Here is a 22666-nt window from a genome sequence, read left to right on the forward strand (position 1 = left end):
CACACATTTTCATTGGTTTCAGTGGTTCGCAAGGTTTTCCTTTCAGTTTAGGGAGGGAAAAAAGTAAGTCTTTCCCCTCTGCCCATATAAGGCCTTATATCTGTATCGCCACAGTATCTGAGCCCTTCACTATTATTTAGGAATTTGTCCTCACAACACCTTGAGAGGTAGGGTGAGGCACTCGACCTGCTAACATGTGAAAGCTCCAATCTCCCTTGTCTTTTCTAGCATCTCATATTAGTTACCACGTTAACTAATGTGAGCTCAAAACATCCTTTATTCCCTAGTGAAGACAAGGCCCAAGTGTTCAAAAACTATGGGTCAAAGTCCCAAAATCATGGGATTATCTTACAAACCATGAGGAATTCTTTTTAAAATAATTCATTGTGGGCTCTTTTTATTTGTTTTCAAGCCTTTAGGAGACGTGTGGGCCCCATTTATCAAGTTTCTTTCCATGACCAGGGGGGCTAGAAACTTACTTTTTTATTTCAGTGAAAGCTGAGATTTTTCATTATTCAGATGTTGACTGGTACGCTTTTGAATATTCTTCCTATGGTAACCACGGTGTGTTAATAATGCATGGCTAAACTAGACTTTAGTGGCCTGTTTTTACTTTTTGCTTATGTTTGTATAAATAAGGAATACTATAACTCCAGTAAAGTAGGGGAGGTACAACAGAGTCAAACCTGTGTGACTGAGGACAGAATCAGGTCATAGGTATCTGTCAGTAGGAAAAACAAAGACACTGGGAAAGTATAATTAGTTTGACCTCCTTCTTACACAAGCCATAGGAGTTCCCTGAATCAATTCCTGTTTGACCTTCTTCACTACAGACTCTATATAACAACTTTCAACCATAACCATCTTTTGTATTCATCCAGCAACTTTCAACAGAAAACTCAGAAGACTCACTACCCTCCTGTAAACTAGACAATTATTGTTACCCCTTCTTTTACAAGTGGGAAAAATTAAGGTAAAGAAAAACTCAGTGACTTGAAACTGACCCATTTTAAGTTAGTGGCAGAACTGAGAACTGCACCCAGCAATCCTGACTCCCAGTCTGCTTCTCTAACCACTAGACCATGCTTCTTCTGACTGCAGTTAGTCATTCAAGGTTATGTTTGAAATATATTTGTTTCCACCATAGATTTTCTTCTTGAATCTTTCTCTTTTTTCAAAAATGATTTTCCTGTTCAGTATATGTTTGGGTTTTTTCCCCTAAGTGGTTGGACTTCCTGGCTGCCAATATAAGACATTTCATAAGCAAGATGAAAAAACCATTGCTTCCTATCACTCCAACCTACAAATGCGGGCAAGGTGAAATCACAGTGAGAGGTTGAGAGAGTTGGATGAGGAGAAGAACAGACATACTGATAAGAAATTGCATCTTCTTTTAGGAGGCCTTTTTCTTTTTGATGATGGTTGTGAAAGATGTCAGACTGGTAGCCCTTTGTTTGCAACAATGGCGTAAACTTCTCTATGAAGTCCTGCCAATAAGCGTCAATCCTGACCTGAGCAAGTGATCTCCAGGCTTGGGAGAATATTTTCTCTATACTTTTTGTAATGAGAGTGCCAGCAAGGATATGCGATGAGAACAGTCATTCAGTAGGAACAGGGATGAGGTCACCAACTTTTTTGGCACAGCCAACAGATGGCAACAATCTGAGGCAGTACCAACTCAGACTGGGTTCAGATGAAAGGCCCCATATCCACTTCCTAAAGAGATGTTTTAAAAAGCCCTACGAGTAAATAAGGGTGTTTGGGGATTCTATTAAGTATTCGTGGTCTGAATTGAACATTCCTTGTGTGTGTGTCTGTATGCGCATGTGTGCGCGTGTGTGTGTGAGCGCACCCATTTGAAACGAAAGGCTTGCTGGAGATGAGGACGGTTAAAAATCATGCTGTATCTTTTATTTGTGAATGAACAGAGAGGGAATATTAAAACAGAGGACTGAGTCAGAGCTTCCTGGGTTCTACTTCTGGTGCTGTCACTCATTTTCTGCGCAACATTCAGCAAGTCACTTAACCTGTCTGAGCCTCATTTCCCCCCTTGCATCAAATGGGGATAATACTTCATTGCGTAATAGGGGATGTTAGAAGATTTAATTCAAGTTGGTTTTTTTTTAAAGTTTTTGAAGATAAAGGCACTGCTTAAAGTGAACGGTTCTTATTTATCATTGGTTTAGTGACAATGTCTTTCCATTTATTTTATTATAAATTTAAATTATAAATTATTAAATTATAAATTTATTACAAATAAAATAAATATGCTCCCTGATTTATAATTATAAATGTATAAAGGGTTAATAAATTATTAATAGCTGTTACTATTCATGCTTGTAACATGTTTATATGTGTTATAAATGTTTAAAAGCACTATCAGTAGGTATAGATGGCTGTAAGCCTGACCATAAGCAAGCTATTGACCTCTATAACAGTATGACAGGGTATACTAGGCCCTGAGGTCCCCTCCTAGAGGCCTGGGGGCCCTACCACACCCTGCCCCAGGAAAGAGCAGTAGAGGTGAGCCATCCAGGCTGCCTAGAGAGGCTGCAGGGAACAGCCAATCAGAACCCAGCAGGCTCATATAAAAGTAGCTGCTGGTTCTGTTTGCTGGCTGGAGTTAGAGTAGCAAGGATGATGATTCTGGGTGGTTGTAGGGACTCAAGAAAGAGTCCCTGGGATAAGGATGAAGGTGCTGGGGTCCTGGAGTAGTAGCCCAGGAAACAGTAAACACAGCAGTAAATAGCTAAAGAGAAGCAGCAAGTGGGTGGTACTTGTAGGATCCCTGGATTGGGACCTGTTGTAGTGGGCAGGTATGGGTCCCCATCCACTGGTGGAGTGGCCAAGACCCTGAAGAAGGGAAGATTAAACCAGCCCAGGGAAGGGGCTGGAGACCCAGAAAGAGGGTCAGCATTTGTGGAACTTTTCATTCTACCCCAGAAGAGGTTAATGAACTCTAAAGAGTGACTCAGCTGGCAAGCTTTGGCAATAGACAGAGTCTCCAGGAAGGAGGCAGGGACAATTTGAGAGAGAGAGCTCAAGGAGAACTAAGACAGATACTTCACTGAGGGCACTCTGATAGACCCCTTCTGGGGTACAAGTCCAACAGGGCTTACCTTGTTTGTGCACGTACTTGCATTGTGTGTGAGTCAGCCAGAGGTGACTATTCAGTGAATAGTCACAACTTGTTACTAGTGCATATGATTGGACACGATAGGTACGTCTAAACGACAACGGAAGAGCCCTGGTCATCCTGGGTCAGCTGGCTTGCACTCATGGGGCTTGGACTGTGGGGCTATAAAATTGCAGTGTAGATATTCAGGCTGAGGCTGGAGCCCAGCCTCTGTAGATATTGTGGAATAAGGACCTCACAATAAATAAACTACAACAACAACAAACTTGCTAAGTTGGGGCCTGCTCCTGACTTCAGTGTGATTTGCAGAATCTCAGCAGTAATGAGGATCAGGTCCCTGGAGCATTTTGGCAAGAGAGATCAATCATAATGCCTAAACTCAATGGCAAAGCTCCCACTGACTTCCCTGTGACCAATATCCTCCACAGAGAGCTGTCAAATTACAAGAATTAAGGAACATCTACCCTCCGCTAATTGAAAAGCTAACAGTAACTGACATTAACTAGGCTGCATAAAAACTGTCAGCTCAAAAAAAAAAAAAAAGCTCCTTAGTAACCCCAAGGATTCTTTATTTGTCTCGAGAGAAAACTTGCAGAGGCCCAGTTTATTCTGGATGATAAAAACGGAACATTAACAGCAGCTGTGGGCAATGGACTTCACTCTCTGGTTATTTTTATTTTTAAAAACTCCAGTTATGCAAGGAAAATCGGTGCTGATCATAATGCACACATTTGAAACACTGGCTCCAGCATAGAGGACAAATTCTGCTCTCAGGTGTAAATCTAGAATAACTTTGTCGCTTTCAACAGAATTACTCTTCTCAGTTGAAAACAACATGATTACTCTTGATTTACACCTAGTAGCATATATATTGTCTTCAGTCACCTACTTAAGAAGCAACAACCCTGGATCCTTCCATTACGTACTGCACCATACCATTCTCTGCTTCCTGCATTGAGGCTGCAAAAAAATACCTCCTGCCTCTTTGCTATTAATGTTCCATTTTTTATGTCATCTCCATATTTACCCTCCTTCTTTCTGCATGTAAGGGGGTAGCTATTAGTGCTCTTAGATGTTCCCTTCCTACCCATCCATCTAGTTGTAAACCATTCTGTGACATTGTGCATGAAAGATACTACAGGAAAACAGGATGTGTATGTATTCTGATAGATCAGGGTAGTAGCTATATGACCTGTAGACCGTACTGTAATTTAGTCAGGCCATTCTGTTATATAACAATAATAATGACTACTCCTTTATATAGGGCTTTGTATCAGTAGAACTCAAAGTGCTTTATAAAGGAGTTTAGTATTATTATCTCCATTTTACATATGGGGAAACTGAAGCACAGAGAGGCGCCATGACTCACCCAAGGTCTTCCAGTAGGTCAGTGGCAGAACCAGGAGTTGAACTTCAGTTTTCCAATTTGGTGCACTATCCTCTAGACCATACTGCCTTATATGATGTCAATGGCCACAATTCTCAGTAATCTTCCTTACAGTTTTTATAGTGGATTACATGGTAGGAGAATTATAGCTTTACAAACTAGAATTGCATCAGAGACACTCTCCTGCTTCTGAAATGCAGACGCCTCTAGGGTGAGACGATGATTTAATAGCACACAGCAGCACCATGCATCAGTGTAGAGCAGGAAGTGAAGAATTCTTCATCCAGTGGCAACCAAAGCAAGAATTTTTTAAGCGGGCAGAATGTAAATACCCAAATTGTAATTTGGCCACAACACCACAATTAACAGTCCCAGCTCTTGTGACAAGTGTTGTGGGATAATCAATGGCCTTGGTATAATGCCTCATTAGAGAGAGAGTTTCTTGAAAGAGCAAATAAATCCTCTCTGGGGTGTGGGTTCAGTGCATTCCCAGAGTGATGAGTGCCACCAACTAAATTATTACCCCCACTTTCCGTGGTCCCCATCTAAAGAAATGCAGCCATGTGAATTCAGCTCCAAATAACAACGTACTTCAAGGTATAATTCATTTGCTGATTAACATAAGAACATCCACACTGGGTCATACCATTGGTCCATGCAGTCCGGTATCATGTCTTCTGACAGTGGCCAATGTCAGATGATTTAGAGGGAGTTCACTAAACAGTGATGCTTTACATATGGACGTGAGATTACTGTTAATTTCAGTGTATTATCATGGTGAATTCTGGGACAGTGGGAGTATGCCAGGACCAGGTATTTGGCTGTGCCCAACTTTCAGCTTCCTTGGTCTGGAATTTGTTGTGGTTTCTAATGGGCATATCTGTTTATCATCACACTGCTAGGGTTCCCTAACTGCATCTGCTGCTAGATTGCATATAATTATAGTTCCACCTGGGGTGTGGAGAGGTGATGAGCTGGCGGCAGTGGGTGAGACTTTCCGAAGAGCTAAGCAGCTGGCAGATTGCATTCTTCTCTCTCTGGTTGGGAGGGAATGGGGAGCAATTCTCCCGTGATCTCAGTGGGAGCTGCTGAACACTGAGCTTTCTGGAAAATCTGGGCATATCTGTTGCAGGTTCAAATTGCTGGCTGCCCCCTGCCTGGATTTAACTTTTGCAATGCACAGTTTTGTTTGTGTCACGCTGTAGAGTGGATGTGCGCTCAAGTGGCTGGCAATGAGAAAGGAGAGCGAGGGCTTTTAAGTGGCGACTGTTTAGAGTATGGAGGAAAGCGAAGGAACATTTCATACTTTTCTTTTTTTTTCATGTCTTCACTGTCAAAAGAGCCCTGGCCTTCAAAGTCTCTCTCTCCAGATCTAGTCTCTGAGGCCTTGTCTCAACGTTGACAGGGAAGTCGATGTTAAAACAAAACAAACATGTTCGCTTATATGTTGTTTTTTATTTAAAAAAAAAAACCCAACCCAAAAACACTTGTCATGTAGTGTTGACAGGGTATTAACACCTTTCAAAATATATGGGGCCTTGTCTACACACGCTTTAACTACACCGGTGTAGTGAAAGTGATACGTGTGGACACAGCCGCACCGGTATCAAAGTGTTTATACCAATATCGCTTTTTCCTGTACACGAAGGGGAATAAACTTTAACAAACAATGTGGTCCAGGTCTACGACTAGGCCACAAGGCACTACAGTCATACAAATAAATAAAATTAATATTATTATTACAGTGGCATGAAGGTGCCTTGTTCCACACCTGGGCACACAAGTATTTTGGTAAAAATATCACATCTCCAACTGATTTAGTTATATTTGTACAAAAACTGTGTGTGGGCCGGCCCTTAGCTGGTCATATTGCTCCTAAACCTCTGTGGAGAAATGTCCAGTGCACCTACTAGGCTCTTTATTACACTACACCTATTTATTAAGAAATCAAATATTCACAGTGGCTCTCCTCAGCATATTTTATCTAATTAATTTTAAAAAATAATCCTGAAAAATAAATCTCCCTTTGGTGATTGAGGAGACAGCTACTAGTGGAGTAGATTGAAATTCGGAACTGAAGAGAAAACTGTAGCTAATAAAGGAGAAAACTGTTGCAGTATTTCATTTGGATTTGCCACGCATTTCCCTTATTGGTTTTGATAAAGGCCATTTCATCAACCCCATAAAATATTTCAAGTTCAGAATAAATTGTATTGAAATCTTTTCACAAATATTGATTCCTTTTTTAAAGCTGGCTGCAGGAGACTGCCACATAAAAGTCAAATACAAGCTGACTATCTACAGACTCACTGAATTGCTGTAACTCATTAAATAAATGTTGGATTTAATAGACCTGTGCCATAGAGGCACTCAGCTGTAACATATGCTCTGGAGTCATTTGTTTTCTGGGGTCTAGATCTCTGATTCCCATTCATGCCAAAGAGAGTTACCAAGGAAAATCTCATGGGTCAAATTTTGCCCTGTTACACCTTCTCAATGGAGTTACTCCAGGTTTATACCAGGTTCACTAAGGTTTCTGTGAGTTTGCAATGTTTGAATCTAGGGTTATGCTTTGGTCCATTACAGAAGCTGTATTCCTTAGTCGTGATGTAGTTCTTTTGATTCAAAACTTTCAAGGCACATTACAAACATTAATCAATTTATTTTCACAATCCCCAGAGAGGTAGAGTGGGCAAGTGTTATATTCATTTCACATATCGGGAAACCAAAACACAGAGACGTTGCATAAGTTATGGCAGTGAATCTGTGAGCCAGCTGAGTGTGTAACCCAGGATTTCTGATCTCCCAGTCTTCTGCTCCAAACCCTTGACACATTCTAGCATCTCATTAATTTGTGCAATTTACACTTCCTAAAAACAAGAGTAAAACACTAAAACGCAATTTATGCTATACCAGTAATGCATCCAGCAAGGTCACCCTTTGTATTAGAACTTTGGCATGTTCTCAGATTGGGAAGAAAAGATTCACTGTCCTTTGAATCACTGCTCAATATTCTAAGAGTGAGAAGGAGAGGCCGACGCACTTATGAATATACAAAATAAAAAAATGTGTCCTTTATAGGGGAAAAAAATCTGTAAGTAATAGAACTACAGTCACTTAGTTCACAGTCTGAAGAACTGGGAACAGATGTCTGCAGTATACATGCTGCAGCAGTCCCATTCATTTTATATAATAACTACAGGTATGCTAAGCTTTTCCTAGTGGCCAGTTTGTAAATTTGCTTGTCCATCTGATTAGATTTCGGGATGGGGGGCAGGGCTGGCTTTGCTATCAAATAGCTCTGTGGATGCCGCAATTAAAATTTGGAGTAGGCCAAGATATTGCTATTCACAGCACAAAATTAAAGTTCACAATGAAAACGGGAATACAGAAGACCCCACTGGAAATGTATCTACACTTGATGGCCCTTTTTCCAATCATAAAGGGGCAATTTTGTTGGCAGAGGTAAAAGAAGCTAGTGATATTTCAAGCCTTTTCAACTGGGAATCGCTATTGTAAACAGTGATGCAATGAGAAGATGGGGAAAGAATTTAAATACACTGACAGACAGCAATATTTTGTGGAAGTGACACACAAGCAGATAAAAAGTAATTCACAGACTTTACAGAAGGCTTCATGATCTCTAAAGTCATCAGACGGGGTGACAACACACTGAAATCCATTTTATTAAATTCTGCCTGATTATTTAATCGAAATAGAAAGGATTTAATTGAGTCAAGTCAAAAGGCCATATTAGATTATGTTCATGCTTAGCAGGAAAGGCATTTCCCTTTTGGCTAAACAGGTTCCTTCACATACCATACATAAAACTACAGTCTGGTAAGCTGAATAGCAAATTAGAGGTTGGTCAGAACTCTTAATGGTACCTTTTTGCTACTCCACACCCCTTTAATTTCCTACTTCCCTCACATTCCCTGGCCTGAAAAAACTCATAAATCTAAAGCAATACCAAACAATACAGACTGTATTTTAAGATTTCCAAATATTACTGCATTCCCTCCACTTACACATACCACACGCGTCTTCTATAAAATCTTGTGGACTATAATCCCCTCTGAAGGTCTATTTCTCCTGGAACTTGTTGCTCAAAATTCAACTTTCCAGATACGTAAGACTACTGGTGTTAAGCTGGTGTCTGATTCCACAAGATGCTGGACACCTAGAATAAGAAGATGGATGGCACTGAACTGGGGCTTTAATCTGGGTTCAATCCTTGGCATCAGTCCGGACTCTTTGTGTGACCTTAGACAAGTCATGTAATCACTCTGTGCTTCAGTTTCTCCATCTGTAGTGTGGGGCAAGAATTAGTGCTGCTGATTCTTGGTTTTAGCCAGTAAAACACCCGCAGTTCCAAACAAACCAAAAAGAAAGAAAGAAATTGGTGTTTATCCCATAAAAACTGGAAAAACATCAGAACTGGTTACTTATATGTAAGGGGTTTTATACATGGAGCAAGATCAGTAATGAGAACTGTAGGACCAATATTAATTGGTCTGTGCACATGCTGGTGCACACTAAAAGTTCTCTAGTGCACTTTAATCTAGTGCTGTTTGAAACTACGCTGTTACCTACCTGCACTAGGAAACATTACAAAAAGGTTACTCATTACAGTATAGACGACTAGTGTAATGAGTAATGTATATAATCTGTTACTCATTGCATAAATACAGAGAAATACCCTGATTTTTGGACATCTGCATAAAACCCAAAGTTGCTAAAAAATAAACCCAGAAAAACGAAATTAATAAACTCCAAAAAACAGAACCCTCAATAACAATCTTTTCTCTCACTCTTTTATCCATTGTCTTTTCAGATTGAAAGCTGTTCAGGGCAGATATCGTTTCTTCTTCTGTTTGTAAAGTATGGTTACATGTTGGATCCTCTAAGCACTGTAGTCATATAAATAACAATAACTCTTGTTGAAGTCAATGGACATTGAATGCACTCACCGTTTCCCATGTCAAGGTCCATAGCAAGCAGTGTTAGAAAGGGATGGGTGGAGCGGTTCTTTTGAACAATGAGTCCCCTCTTTTCTTCTTGCATTAGTGGCACGCTCTCCCTCCCAAAGGGTCTACGCATGGACCGAAAAGAGCAATAGACCTCAGGGGTCTGTAAAAGTCAAATGTGTTGTGGCCTCCATGAATCTTCAAAGCTTTATTTGATGTTGTCTTTTCTATTCAGTCAATCTCCTTTTATATACCACATATGGGAAGAGTACATGGACCAGTCTGCATTACCAGGCGCAATGGAGCTGATCCTGTGTATGTCAAGTTGTTTGATTGAAACTCAGAATTAAAACCAAAACCCAAACCTCAGAATATTCCAATCATCTAGGGGAAAAATGAATTTGGTTCTCCTTGTCATTTGATTGTTCTAAAAGCTTATAGGTGATAGCTGGGGAAATCCTAGACGCAACAAACAATTTATGAAGAGGCATTTAAAAGCACTTAAAAGAGTTAGGAACAGAAGTTCCATTGATTTTTTTTCAGTGGCACTTGTGCTCCAAAATCCCTTAGTCAGTTTTGAAAAACTCACCCTTAAGCCTTAAATCATCACAAAAATGCTTTTTTTTAAAAATGTGGACACCATTTAACTAAAAATAGTTTTTATCCAGCTGATTCAAAGGTAAACTGTGATTCTGCTGTGCAGCTGCATTGTCTGATTATAGTATCAATCAGTGTTACACGCTGTCTGTGCTTGAATTCTTATTTTTGGTTCATTTACAGAACAGGCACTTGTACCATGATTTTCCACTGTTATCCTCCCTTTGCCCATGCTCAAATTAACACTATTGTAAGACAATAATATGCTAGATGTCAAGTGAAATTCACCCCTATGCAGAGCAAAGCTTATACACTACTAAAATCTAATTTAATCCCTATTTTGAGGATTTACATTATGTTTGGCCCTCCTTATAGGAATTAATTTTACCCATCATAATCTCTCAGGTATTATATATTTACCACACATCTTGGTCAGGGGCTCAATCCTGTTCCCCTTGAAATCAATTTTGCTGTTGCAGCAATGATCAGACCCTTAACTGCTGAGGAATTTCAACATCTAATTCTATTATATCACTAGTAGAATGGGTATGAAATTCACAGGAGAGTATTTCTATTCTTTCTCATGCAGTTTGGGTAGCGTTTGGCTCAGACCAGTCAAGGGGAAACAAGCTGCATAAATATGTTTTATTCTCTTAAAAAAACCATTCATCACATGAAATGGCTTCATACCAACCCATTACTGCTTCCCCTGTTTAATTTCTCTCGGTGTCTTCTAAAAAGTAATTTTAAAACTGTGTCAGGTTGACCCACTGTGTGTTTTTGGGCAGCCCCCAGGCTGTTTTAATGTTCCCAATCCTGGCCTGCCATTGCCATCCAGTTCCTAAGGAAAACTTGCCAGTCAACCCATAGTAAATAGTGGTTTTGTGATGTAGAAACATACCCAGCAGGGACGTGACTAGACTGAGACCAAGGATCATTCATATGAATATTGACGGAAGCATGCATAACTCTGGTGAAGTCCATGGAGTTGCACCTGCTTACACCAACAATGAACTTGATCCTAGGTCTACATAAACAAAAGGCCTCATCTATCTCAAATGCTCTGCTTAGTTCAATGCAAAATGTCTAGATATGACCCCAGTCCTGCAATCAGACCTGTGTGGAGCCCTGTTGAACTGAATGGAGTTCCATGTAGGCCCAATTTCAGGACTGGGGCCATTATCCCAGGGAGATTGATTTGGTTTCAGGCAAAGTGTGTGTGTGAACGAGAGAGAGAATTGGGTGCATGGTGAATGGGATTAACGTCAATCTGAACCAAGAGGATCCTAGCATTTCTTCATAACTGAGCATTCAGCCACTGCTCCACTCGGCCTGCAGCCTGTTCAGAAAGCAGCATTGTCTGTCTTTAAATGATGAACACCTCTTGTCCCTTTATGATGCCTTGGTCCTTTTATGGGGCCTGAAGACCTTGAAACACCCAATTAATAGGAATTAATGAAAAGGCAGCTTACTTTGCATGAGCGTTTCTTATGCTGCTGTTGCACCCTATTTGGGACCATCTGTGAGTGAAATCTCAGCAAGAAGAGGATTTTATTCTGTTTTAATTGTATACGGCCAGCAAACTCCAACCACTATCACATTGAAAATCACTTTACCCATGTTGCTGTCTCATTCTTATGCCTGTGGGCACATAGTGAGCTGCTCATTTTCTGTTAGACTCTCGCAATGCCAGCTGCCAGCTGCCAGCTCAGAATTTCTGCTATATTGTGCACTCTCTTCAGGCAGAAGCTCAATGTGTGGAGAAATCAAATCCTGCTTAGAGAGATCAAAATCAATTTTAAATAGACCCAGCTGTTCCCTATTGCTGGGTGGGGGGGAAGGAGAATATCCCTTAGGATGTCTTTAGGGGAATCTCAAAGGGATTTCAAGTAATAAGGAAGATTTCTAAGGCTAGGTTATTAATGTATGGATGAGTCCATGGTAAAGTTCAAGATTTGAAAACAATTTTTAAAATAGGCAATCTAGCGTAGAAATTCTTTTACATCATCAATTTTAAAAGGTTTCAGTGCTACCAATGAAATAGCGTGACTAGTCCATTATTAAGGTTACATTGACTAGAAATGTAATCTGGGCTTTGCCTTAGATGCTTTCCTGGAAGGCTCACATCAGGTTTAATTTAAAATAAAAATGGCAAGCTAAAACTAATGGGCCTGGTTTTAAAGAAGTTGAGTTTAATTTAAACCCTGATAGTACCCAAGCTTGTATTTAATTCCAGTATAGACTGTAAGTCTTCGCCTGATCAGGGCTTTACATATGTGCTATTGCAATTGCACATTCAAATCATCTAGTTGCATATGTAGTTTCCTAGTCTGAGTACACGGATGCATTGTGTTCATGCAAATCAGACATGCAACCAAGCATTTACGTTGTTTAAAAATCAAACCTTACAAAACAAGTGTCCTTCACCTTGTCACTAATAAAAGCCATGATGAAGACAGAATTTCAAAATTCAAATTAATTCTTTATTTATGCCATTTATCCACCCTGAATAAATATAAATAAATGAAAATAGACCCCTTCACTTCCACGTCTATTTCTAGTCACTTTGCGGTTTCCATGCACTAGCCCAAATGTTGCAATGTTTGGGCTGCAGACAGTGCTGGGAACTGCCAGTCAAAAATAATTTTTCCTTTAAAAATAACCATTAAATAACTTCTATTAATATTAGGTTTTCTTTCATCTGATTTAAAAAAAAAAAAAAAACCCTGATCACAAAATGTAAATTTCATCTGCTTGACAGTAGCTTTAAAGTGAGCCAAGTTCTTTTGATATTGTAAAAAGGAGTTGAAACAGCTGAGATATTTAGCATTTTTTTAAAAAACTATTGACGCTGTAGTTAGCTTCATAAGATTATTATGGAAGTAGATCCTGCTTCATCAAGGTAACATACCTAGGCCATAAAATTCTTCAGATGATGGTTTCACAATGTATGCCTGGTTTCAATCTAGTTTACGTGGGTAACAGTACTCGTGAAGACATGACAGCATGGGCTTCATCACAGACTAGCAACCAGAGTATGTACCCATAAGAATGGCCATATTGGGTCAAACCACTGGTCCATCTAGACAAGTATCCTGTCTTCCAACGGTGGCCAATGTCAGGTGCTTCAGAGGAAATGAATAGAACAGGTATTCATCAAGTGAGCCATCCCGTCGGCCATTCCCAGCCTTTGGCAAACAGCAATCCCTGTCCATGCTGGCTAATAGTAATAGCCATTGATGTACCTATCCTCCATGAACTTATCTAGCTCTTTTTTGAACCCTCTTATAATCCTGACCTTCACAACATCCTCTGGCAAGGAGTTCCAAAGGTTGACCATGCATTATGTGAAATACTTCCTTTTGTTCGTTTTAAACCTGTTGCCTATTAATTTCATTTGGTGACACCTATTTCATGTGTTAATAACACTTCTTTATTTAATTCCTTATTTACTTTCTCCACAGCAGTCATGATTTTTTAGACTTTTATCATATCCTCTCTTAGTCGACTTTTTTCCAAGCTGAAAAGTCCCAGTCTTATTAATCTCTCCTTATATGGAAACTTTTCCAGACCCCTAATCATTTTAGTTGCCCTTTTCTGTACCTTTTCCAATTTCAATAGATCTTTTTTGAGATGGGGCAACCAGATCTGCACGCAGTATTCAAGATGTGGGTGTAACTTGGATTTATAGAGGCAATATGATATTTTCTGTCTTATTATCTATCCCTTCCCTAATAATTCCCAACATTTTGTTAGCTTTTTGACTGCTGCTGCACTTTGAGTGGATGTTTTCATAGAACTATCCACAATGACTCCAAGAGCTCTTTCTTTAGCGGTAACAGCTAATTTAGACCCCATCATTTTATATGTATAGGTGGGATTATGTTTTCCAATGTGCATTACTTTGCATTTATCAACACCGAAGTTCATCTGCCATTTTGTTGCCCAGTCACCCAATTTTGTGAGCTCTCTTTGTAACTTTTCCCAGTCTGCTTTGGACTTAACTATCTTGAGTAGTTTTGTATCATCTGCAAATTTGGCCACCTCACTGTTTACCCCTTTTTCCAGATCATTTATGAATGTTGAACAGTACTGGTCCCAGAACAGACCCAGTGGGGACACCACTGTTTACCTCTCTCCATTTCTCATGGTTTCTGGCAGGCTGGTACTCAGGTTGCTTGCCCATATCACCTGTCTTCATTGCTATTTGTACCTGTGGCTAGCTAGATTAAAGATAGTGATGGGTATACCTACCTGTGCTATCAACACACCTTTACTTAACTAGATGTGAATTTGAAATGAATTAGTTAGACTGCATAAAACTCCTGTATGAACACCCTCATTCAGAGTTAAGCAGCATTCCTAAATTAAGGCCTCTTTAATTCTGAATGATATTGTTCACACAGGGTTTGATGCAGTTTAATTAATCCACTTCAAATTCACACCTTTTAATTTGGATTTATTTTCCTGGATGTCCCCTTTTAGACAAGCCTTTACAGAGGACTTTAGTCCTGATATTCTTCTCTCCACACAGTATATGTGTGGGACACCCAGTGATATCAGTGGGAGATCCCCCTTTGTGGAAAGACAAGAATATCAGCGTATCGTTTCAGTGTGCAGAGAACAGAATTTTGCAGTGGGCATTGACTGACTTGAGAATTCATACCGGTTACTTTGAAAACTGAAGGGAATTAATTTTCAGTACCCCACAGGATGCGCCAATCCCTTGCCCTGAGTGGCGCCAAATTCCTCAGGCGCTAACCTCCTTTGAGTGTCTTGGGGCCACAGATCTCCTATTCTTCACTCCATAAATGCTGTAGCCACATAATCTGGGATTAAATCAGTAAAAGATTTTGCACTATTTGTGTTTTAGATACTGTTTCCATAATTTAGCACTAGTCTACGCCATAAGGTAATATACTCTACAGGGGAGTGATTTCTAAAGTGCACTCGTGGTATTGTGCATTCCTTGGGCCATGTAGACCTTGCTGATGTGCGCTAACAGTTCCCTAGTGTGCTTTAATGTACTACTGCGTCAAACTGCCTCATGTGAAAGGCCACCAGCAAAGTCTACGTGGACCAACTAATGCGCAAGACACGAGTGCGCTTTATAAATCACTCCCCCATAGAACATATTCCCCTGCTGTGTAGACAAGCCCTAAGTGCCATGTTGCCTTTAAGTACCCACAGGTTCAATCCTGGGAGTGGAAGAGTCCCAGCTGTTCCCAATTGTCTTGGTTAATCCAGTGTACTGTGAGCAAGCCTGTGGAGGTTATGCCAGTGTAGAATGGATGTAAGAGTAGCTGGGATCAGAGCTGATGCTCTTAGGGGGCGTAGCATAATCTGAAAGCAATCTACAGCAGACTGACAGCACGTGAACACAGATTCATCTTATTTTTATTCCTGAAAGCTGCCTGGCGGCTCCTTGAACACCAAACCCCTCCAATTCTGTGACATTCACAGCTTTACAGCGCCTTGTTCCACAGCTCCCAGTAGGATCATTGGCTGGCTGGACAACCCCACGTTTTTGCTTTACCTCATTTCATTTCCCGGGACTGAGGAGCTAACCTATTGGCCCATTGGTTTGTTAAACCATTTCATCCCTCAGACTCTGAGGGGTGATTTTACACCATGCTGCTTCTGGAGCCACTAAGGACGTTTTCTGGGCTCAGTGCAGGGGGCACTCTTATAATGCCATGGTGCAAGATGGGATAGAGAAGCACACAGCTGGCACAAGCCTGCCTGTGATTGGAAACTGTCATGATTATCTCATCAGCTCAGCTCAGCTCCACCCCTCCCCACCAGTGTGCAGTGGTGACTCTGCCGAATGAAAGACACACTGAACATGAATTATGTTTTTTCTAAATCAGAAAATTCCATGGCCAGTTTTGAAACCTGCTGGGACAGGGCCCACCTTTCTGTCCCTTTTCTACTGTGGTTTGGTCAAGGTCACGTCTGTGCCACTGCAAATGCTTAGATTGGGGAAACTTCCCGGCATTTGCAAGTCCTGAGAGCATTCGGACGGCCTGGCTGGGGTGCCAAAAGCATGAGGCAGACCTGCAAGTGTATGGGGAAGTAACGCAGCAACATGTCGCATGACAGTAACTGTTCAGTCTTCCTCTATTTCCCCAGATCTTTAATCTTTGCATAATATTGCCCCCTTGTTCAAATAGGGTAAGAGACTTTTTTTTGGTACTTCAAGAGCAGTGCTGCTTGGAGACTGTCCCAGCTCAGTTCCCAGAGAGCTTCTGCTCACTTTGGGAACATGCCTTAAGAGGTGCATAGGGGGAGGATAAAATTATGTGTCCTCAATGATTGTTCTCTACTGCATCATTCCCTCTTGAAAACAGGCTGTGGAGGTCTGGCTCTTCAGAGAGAGGTGGGACAGGTTCCCTGGGTTTCCATGTGGCAAAAACCTACCTTCACAGAACCACAGGGGTAGAAGGGACTGCAAGAGTCATCTAGTCTAACCCCTAACACCTGGGGTGCTTGGTCAGGAATTCAGGTCTACAGGTTTGTTGCCTGGTGCAATTAAGGTTCCCCAGTCCACCTGCAAGCAGATCCCCTCCAGTGCCTTGAAAAGACACTGCAAAACGTAATTGCTCTTTCTAGAAGCAGTAATTTATGATGCCAAATAATTCTCCATTGCTTCCTAGCTTCCAAAGAGCTTCCTAGCACCCATTGAGCTTCCTAGGGTTCTTGCAGCACCAGCTGGCTGGGTGTGGCTATGCAGTGACACCAAGGAAACTATTGCACCAGTCCCTTCCTGGAGATTTTTGGTCCATTTTACTCCTCTTTGGGCACTGATACGTAGCAGACTTCTGTGCAAGGCCCAGCGTAGGGAAGAGGCAAGGCGAGGGAGACTGAGGAATAACAATTTGCACTCCCCTTGCATCTTTCATCAAAAGATCTCAAGCCCTTTAGCCAATGAATGAAACCTGGCAGATTCCACCAGCCTTGCGAAGTTCTATTTGCCTCCTTTGCTTAGGGACAGCGATTTTTAAAAACAGGTTTGTCTGTGGAGCTCCCTTAACCCGGCAAATCTTCTTTTCACTATCATCCCTCGTCATGGTAAAAGGGGGAGCAAGTCGATTTTGTGCCTGACCCGGCACATTTCGCAAGCCATCATTCCTACGTCTCCATCTCACAGGTGCCTACACTCAGGCACTGGAGAGACTTGATGGGTTCAAGGGCACGTGTGGAGTCGAGTGGCAGAGCTGGGAAGAAAAAACCCGGGAGTCCTGACCGCCCATCCTCACTGTAACATGCTCTGATGATCACAGTGCTCCCCTTCTGCTAGCAGAGAAACACCCCTGGTACCCACAGGGGACGCATGCCTGGAAATGGGCAGCTAATGGGTGCTCAGTGACTCACGCCTCCCTTTTGCAAACGGTCACCCAGGGAAGGGTGAGTTTCCTGGCTTTGTATGCCTCCACCCCTGTGTGCTGCGGGCTGGGTCGGGCTGAGCCGGCTGGGGGCTGCCCGGTTCACTCCTGTAGGCTGGCCGGGGAGGGCTGGGCTCTGTCTGGCGGGGCACGTTTGCTGCTCGCTGCCCATCTCCCCCCCCAGCCCTGGCTTTACAGCCGGTGGCAAGCGGCCACCCCCGGGGGCGCACGCCGAGCTGGGCCCCGTCAGGGCGCTAATGGGCTGCGGGGGAAGCGGTTGGCCCCGGTCGCCCATTTGTGCCCTTAGCAGCGCTGGGGGCGGGGGGGAGCGGGAGGATGCATGCACCATCCCTCCCGCGGCTCGGGCGGACAAAGCAGCCCCGCTCCCCTGCGCATGGCGCCCGCCCGTCCACCCTGGAGCCGGCAGGCGGCGTCTCGCTTCCCTGCACCCCCCCTGCATCCCGTTGTCCACCACGCCCGAGCCCCGCGGCTCGCCCTCCCCGGCCGGGATGCAGGGGGGCTCCCGGCCGGCCCCAGCCCGCCCGTGCTCGGCTTTAAGTTCGGGGCTCGGGTGCAGCCGCCCCCCCTGTCCGGCTCCTTGCAAAAGAAACTCCCGGGCCGGGGGTTTGCCCCGGCAGCTGCGCCCTCTGCTCTCCCTGCAGCGCCGCCTGGCCCCGGCTGCCTTCTCCGCCCCCGGCCGGCAGCCTCTAGGCGCGGAGGCCGGTATCGGCCAGCCACGGGGAGCCCCGGAGCCGGGCCGGCTGGAGGCGAGGGGCGGCCGCGCAGCGCACGGCGGGGCGGGGAGGGAGGGAAGCCCGCAGTGCCTCCTCCAGCCCGGCGAGCGCACGGCGCGGCAGGGGGAGCCCCGGCTCCTCTCCCGCTGGCTCGCCGCGGGGCTGCTCCCCGACACCGGCCGGGGGGGGAGGGAAGAAGGCGCCCGGCGAAGCCGAGAGCTGCGGCGGGCCGGGCTCCCCGCCTCCCCTGCCGCAGATGGTAGGCTCCATTTAAAGCCCGCTGGCCCGGCTGCTTTCCCCCCGTGCAGTGCTCGTCTCCTTCGCCAAGCTGCGCTCGCTCGCCCGCTGCTCGTCCCCCGGCCGGCTGCCGGCGCCTCCCTGCGCGGCTGGGGCCGGGGCGGCAGAGGGGATCCAACAGGTAGGGGGGGAGGAGGAGAGAGGCAGCCCCCCCCACCATCTATCCCCCCCCCCCCCCGCCGGTGCATCACGCTGCTCTCTCTCTCTCTCTCCCCCCCCCAGGCCAAAATCCGGACCATGATGGAAGACAACCAGCAGCTGGCCCTGCGCATCGATGGAGCTATCCAGTCCGCCGGCCAGGAGGTGACCAACCTGCGCGCCGAGCTGACGGCCACCAACCGCAGACTGGCCGAGCTGAGCGGCGGCGGCGGCGGCGGCAGCCCCGCGGACCCCTCGGTCATGGAGAACAACCAGCACAACACGCAAGGTAACACCGGGGGGGAAGTGCGGGAGAGACCGACCAGCCGGTCCCAGCCTCCCTGCCGCAGCCCCCGGGGCTCGGGATGGGCAACTTTCCCAGCCTTTGCCTTCCTTCCTTGCTCTTCGCGGCTTTGAGTCGAGGATGCTGCGGGGGGGGGAAATGCACAAGAGTGTGTGTGTGTGTGTGTGTGTGTGTGTGTGTGTTTTTGGGGGGATGAATAGGGGAGGGTCTCCGCCAAGCGTTCCCTGTAGCCCCCTTCCCACCCTGAACCGGTTCTCTGTGTAAACTTTTAATTGCAAGGCTGGCTTTTCCATTCCTGTGGGATGTTCAGTGCAACGTTTTAAGAAGGGAAGGGGGGGGGGGGGGGGGGGGAGAGGAGACCCATCTTCCTAAATGATTCTCGATGCGGTTGTTGCAGATGCTCCAGATGTTGCAGCCCAAACAAGGTTTTGTTTTAAACAGCAGCATGGTGGCATTTTCACTTTTATCGGATGCTGAGATTTTTTTTATATATATATATACCTGGGTTGCAGCTTTACTCCCCCCCCCCCCTTCTCCTTTTGCACTGTATCCTGTCAGTAAAATAAATAAGACAACGGGATGCTGCACGGCATGGACTTTAAATATGAAAACAAGTGTGATTTTGTTTTGTTTTTTTTGGTGGATATCTCCCCAAATCTGGCTCAGGTGTGGATTTCTCTCTCTCAATGGCAGTGGGGTAGATGGAATCTTGTTTTGAACTGATTCCTCGTGTAGATGAGATAGTAGATCTAGGTAGCCTGTTTATGTTGACACTGTCAACCACGGCAGCTGGTGGTAATCCTTCAAGGATTAACACTGGATGAGGTAGTCCTACAAATGCATTGTTTTGGTGACCGGTGAAGTCAAATGGCAAATGCATCTGACGTTCTCCGCTAGTCATCTTTTGGGTTTAATATCATATGTTCTCCATACATTCAATTTATTTCAATGTAGGCTGCAGAAATCCCACACCAGTTAAAACAGGGCAATTGAATGGATTGGTTACCACAACAAACATGTAGCTATTAGCTCTCAAATGCTCTCTCTCTAAAATTAATAGATGGTGATACATTTGAACATTATTTTTTAAATGCTAGGTTCAGTTTAAATGTCTTTAGCTAAAAATATAAAACATTGGTGTTTTGGCAATCTTGAATTGTTTAACCTGCAAAGTAGCATTGCTCGGATTGAATTCCATTCTAAATTCACTCTCTGGTACCTAGAGTTTGATGAAGGTCTAAGAATCAGATCAGTAATTTGGTAACAAAGCAGCCATGTTATAGTTGTGACCAACGTATTTCAGTCCTGCTGTTTAATGCATGGTTTTCTAGGATGGAATTGGCAAATGGCATAACTTGTCTTGGAGCATGTTGGGGGTGGGGAAAGGAGGAAGGCGCTAATGTGTGCAGTTTGATTATCTCACCGCTCTCCTGTACTTTTTGCTAAGGTATTTGCAGAAATGCAAGTATTGGAGATTTTATAAATCACAGCAGAGAGCTGTCTTCTAATGAGCAAATGGCAGAGAAATGAGTTTTGTTAAGAATAAAGACCCAGGCTTTAAAACATGGTAAGGAATCCATATGTTTTTTCCAACAATTATGCCCCCCTTAAAAAAAAATCCCAATCAACTAGGTGGCCTTTAGCAGCAAGTATATTAGATTCACTAGCAAAACTGAGCGTATAAAACAGGTTGATTATATGTATAGGGAATGACATCTGGTCTTAATTTTACATGAGAGTTACCAAATGAGTGCTAAATAGTTGATGCACAGCTCTTAATATTGTAGGATTTGTCTCTTTATTTTTCTTTGTCTGACTGAAATATGCTATGTTATATTAATGAAAATAGCGTTTGGGTCACTATTACGCTAGAAACATTTACATAAAAAATATTGAACAGGTAAATACCTACTTGCAAGATAATTCACACTCAGAACAACGTTTGTTTGTATGATCAGAAATAGTGCAAACCCTTCCCCCTCCCCTTGAAAGAGCTATAATTGATTTGAATTTACACTTGTGTGATTAAAATGTCAGCAGATAGTTGCTTATTACGTATTTACTGTAGGTCTCTCTTGCTATGATGTTTATACATTATTTAACAGCTGTATTTTTGTTTTTAAACATAGTAGATCTTCTAAAATGCAGTGTAGCTGTTCTCATAAGACTGCTATTCCTTTACATCATTGGTGTAGCATTGTTAAAGTATTAGCACAAATTGATTTAGAGAGAGTAATTTGTGGATTTGTTCCATCAAACTTGTCCTATTTTGCCATTTGGGCAGCACAAGGAACTGTAGCTATTAAACAAACTTATTACACCATCAGATGGGTTTACTGGGCAATTGGGAATTTGTCCAAGCAAACAGAGTGACCAGTCCTGCCAGTGGTTAATTTTGCTCATGTGAGTAGCCCCATACTACTCACATGTGTAAAGACTTAAAGCACAGGTGATATGTTTTCAAGACCGGGCCCCTATTCTTCTATCATCCTAGCTGGAAGTTAAAAAAAAATTTTTTTTTAATGTGTTCATATTGTTTTCTATGTGGGGGACCTATCAGTTTTTTTAAGTATTTTATTTGCCCGTGTAATCTCATTGAATCCTTGTGGATGTTAAAGGAACAGGGCCTAAAAATGAATTACCCCTGAAATTTAGTGAACGTTAGTAGCCAGAGTGCTCTCTCTTGGACTATCTCTGTCAAAAGCCCACGTGAAGAACCTCCCTTCATTTTTCTTATCAAGAATTGAATGATCAATAATAGGAATGTTGACATACTCTAGAGGGCATCAGTTTAGATTCTCAGATTGAAAATGTCGCCTTTTGGCTAGAAAAGCAGGTACAATCCCATTGATTGTTGTTTTTATGAACCCTTCGTTACATTTACCCCTCCCGCCCCAAAAAAGTTTTATCCTTAAGTACTTGTTTGGGTTTTGTTGTCTTTTTGCAGCAGAAAAGTTTGTTTATTTGTACAACACTGTGTGTATGTGTGTGTAAATTTGTTTGCATTTTATAAAAGGATGCTTTTAAAAGGGATGTTTGTTCTTGGAAGTTTGTAATTTGAGAGTGACTGAAAAGAGCTTATTCAGTTTGATGTGTTACTCTCAGCATAAGTGAAAACAATAGATGTGTTGTAGCCTATTCCAAAAAAAAAAATGCTATCCATTTATCAAAGTGTGTGTTTGTGCTCAGTGGAGAGCCTTATTTCTGTTTAATCACTATAATTCCACGCATTAGTAACAAAAATAAAAATTGAAATGTCAATGGGATCTTTCTGTTATAGGACCCGATGATAAAAGGCGAGGAGCAACCATAACTCAGCACCAATGTGGATCAACCATTGATCGCTTCCACTCAGTTGGTGCAGACTAACTCCAGTAAAGTTGCTGAACAGAGTTACACTTGGGTAACTCAGTGCTTGCTTCTGCAGCATGCTGAGAGCTTCCCAGAGCACCTTTTTAACTCTCACTGAAGCCCTGCTGCCACTGAGTGGGTGGGAGTTGAGAACACAAAGCAATTCTCAGGATTGGGCCATAAAAGCCAAATTTGGCCCGGGGTGTCCATGTGTAAGGAGTAATGACAGAGGGCGCTTTCTTGCTGAAGTGAAAATCTGTGGCCGTGTAGCCAACACTTTTATTTTAATTTTGCATGAGTTAAAGAGGAGGCTATTATTTTAAATGTGACTACAACCATGCACTGCTAGTAGTATAACAGAAGCCAATCA

The 22666-nt window shown here is 43.1% G+C and overlaps 1 protein-coding gene across 2 annotated transcripts in view; it reads left to right on the forward strand.

Moving 5' to 3' along the window:
* The window catches only part of KAZN (kazrin, periplakin interacting protein), a 612234-nt gene that overhangs the window by 256330 nt on the left and 333238 nt on the right, over positions 1–22666 (forward strand). For both annotated transcript variants that reach the window (XM_067567481.1, XM_067567480.1), the window contains exon 3: positions 18726–18930. In XM_067567481.1, coding sequence (XP_067423582.1) covers positions 18726–18930 — 205 coding nt within the window. The remainder of the gene's footprint in view (positions 1–18725; positions 18931–22666) is intronic.

This window comes from Emydura macquarii, unplaced genomic scaffold, assembly GCF_026122565.2.
Source record: "Emydura macquarii macquarii isolate MOO-44397 ecotype Brisbane River unplaced genomic scaffold, CSIRO-AGI_Emac_v2 contig_2768, whole genome shotgun sequence".
Taxonomy (NCBI): Eukaryota; Metazoa; Chordata; order Testudines; family Chelidae; genus Emydura; species Emydura macquarii.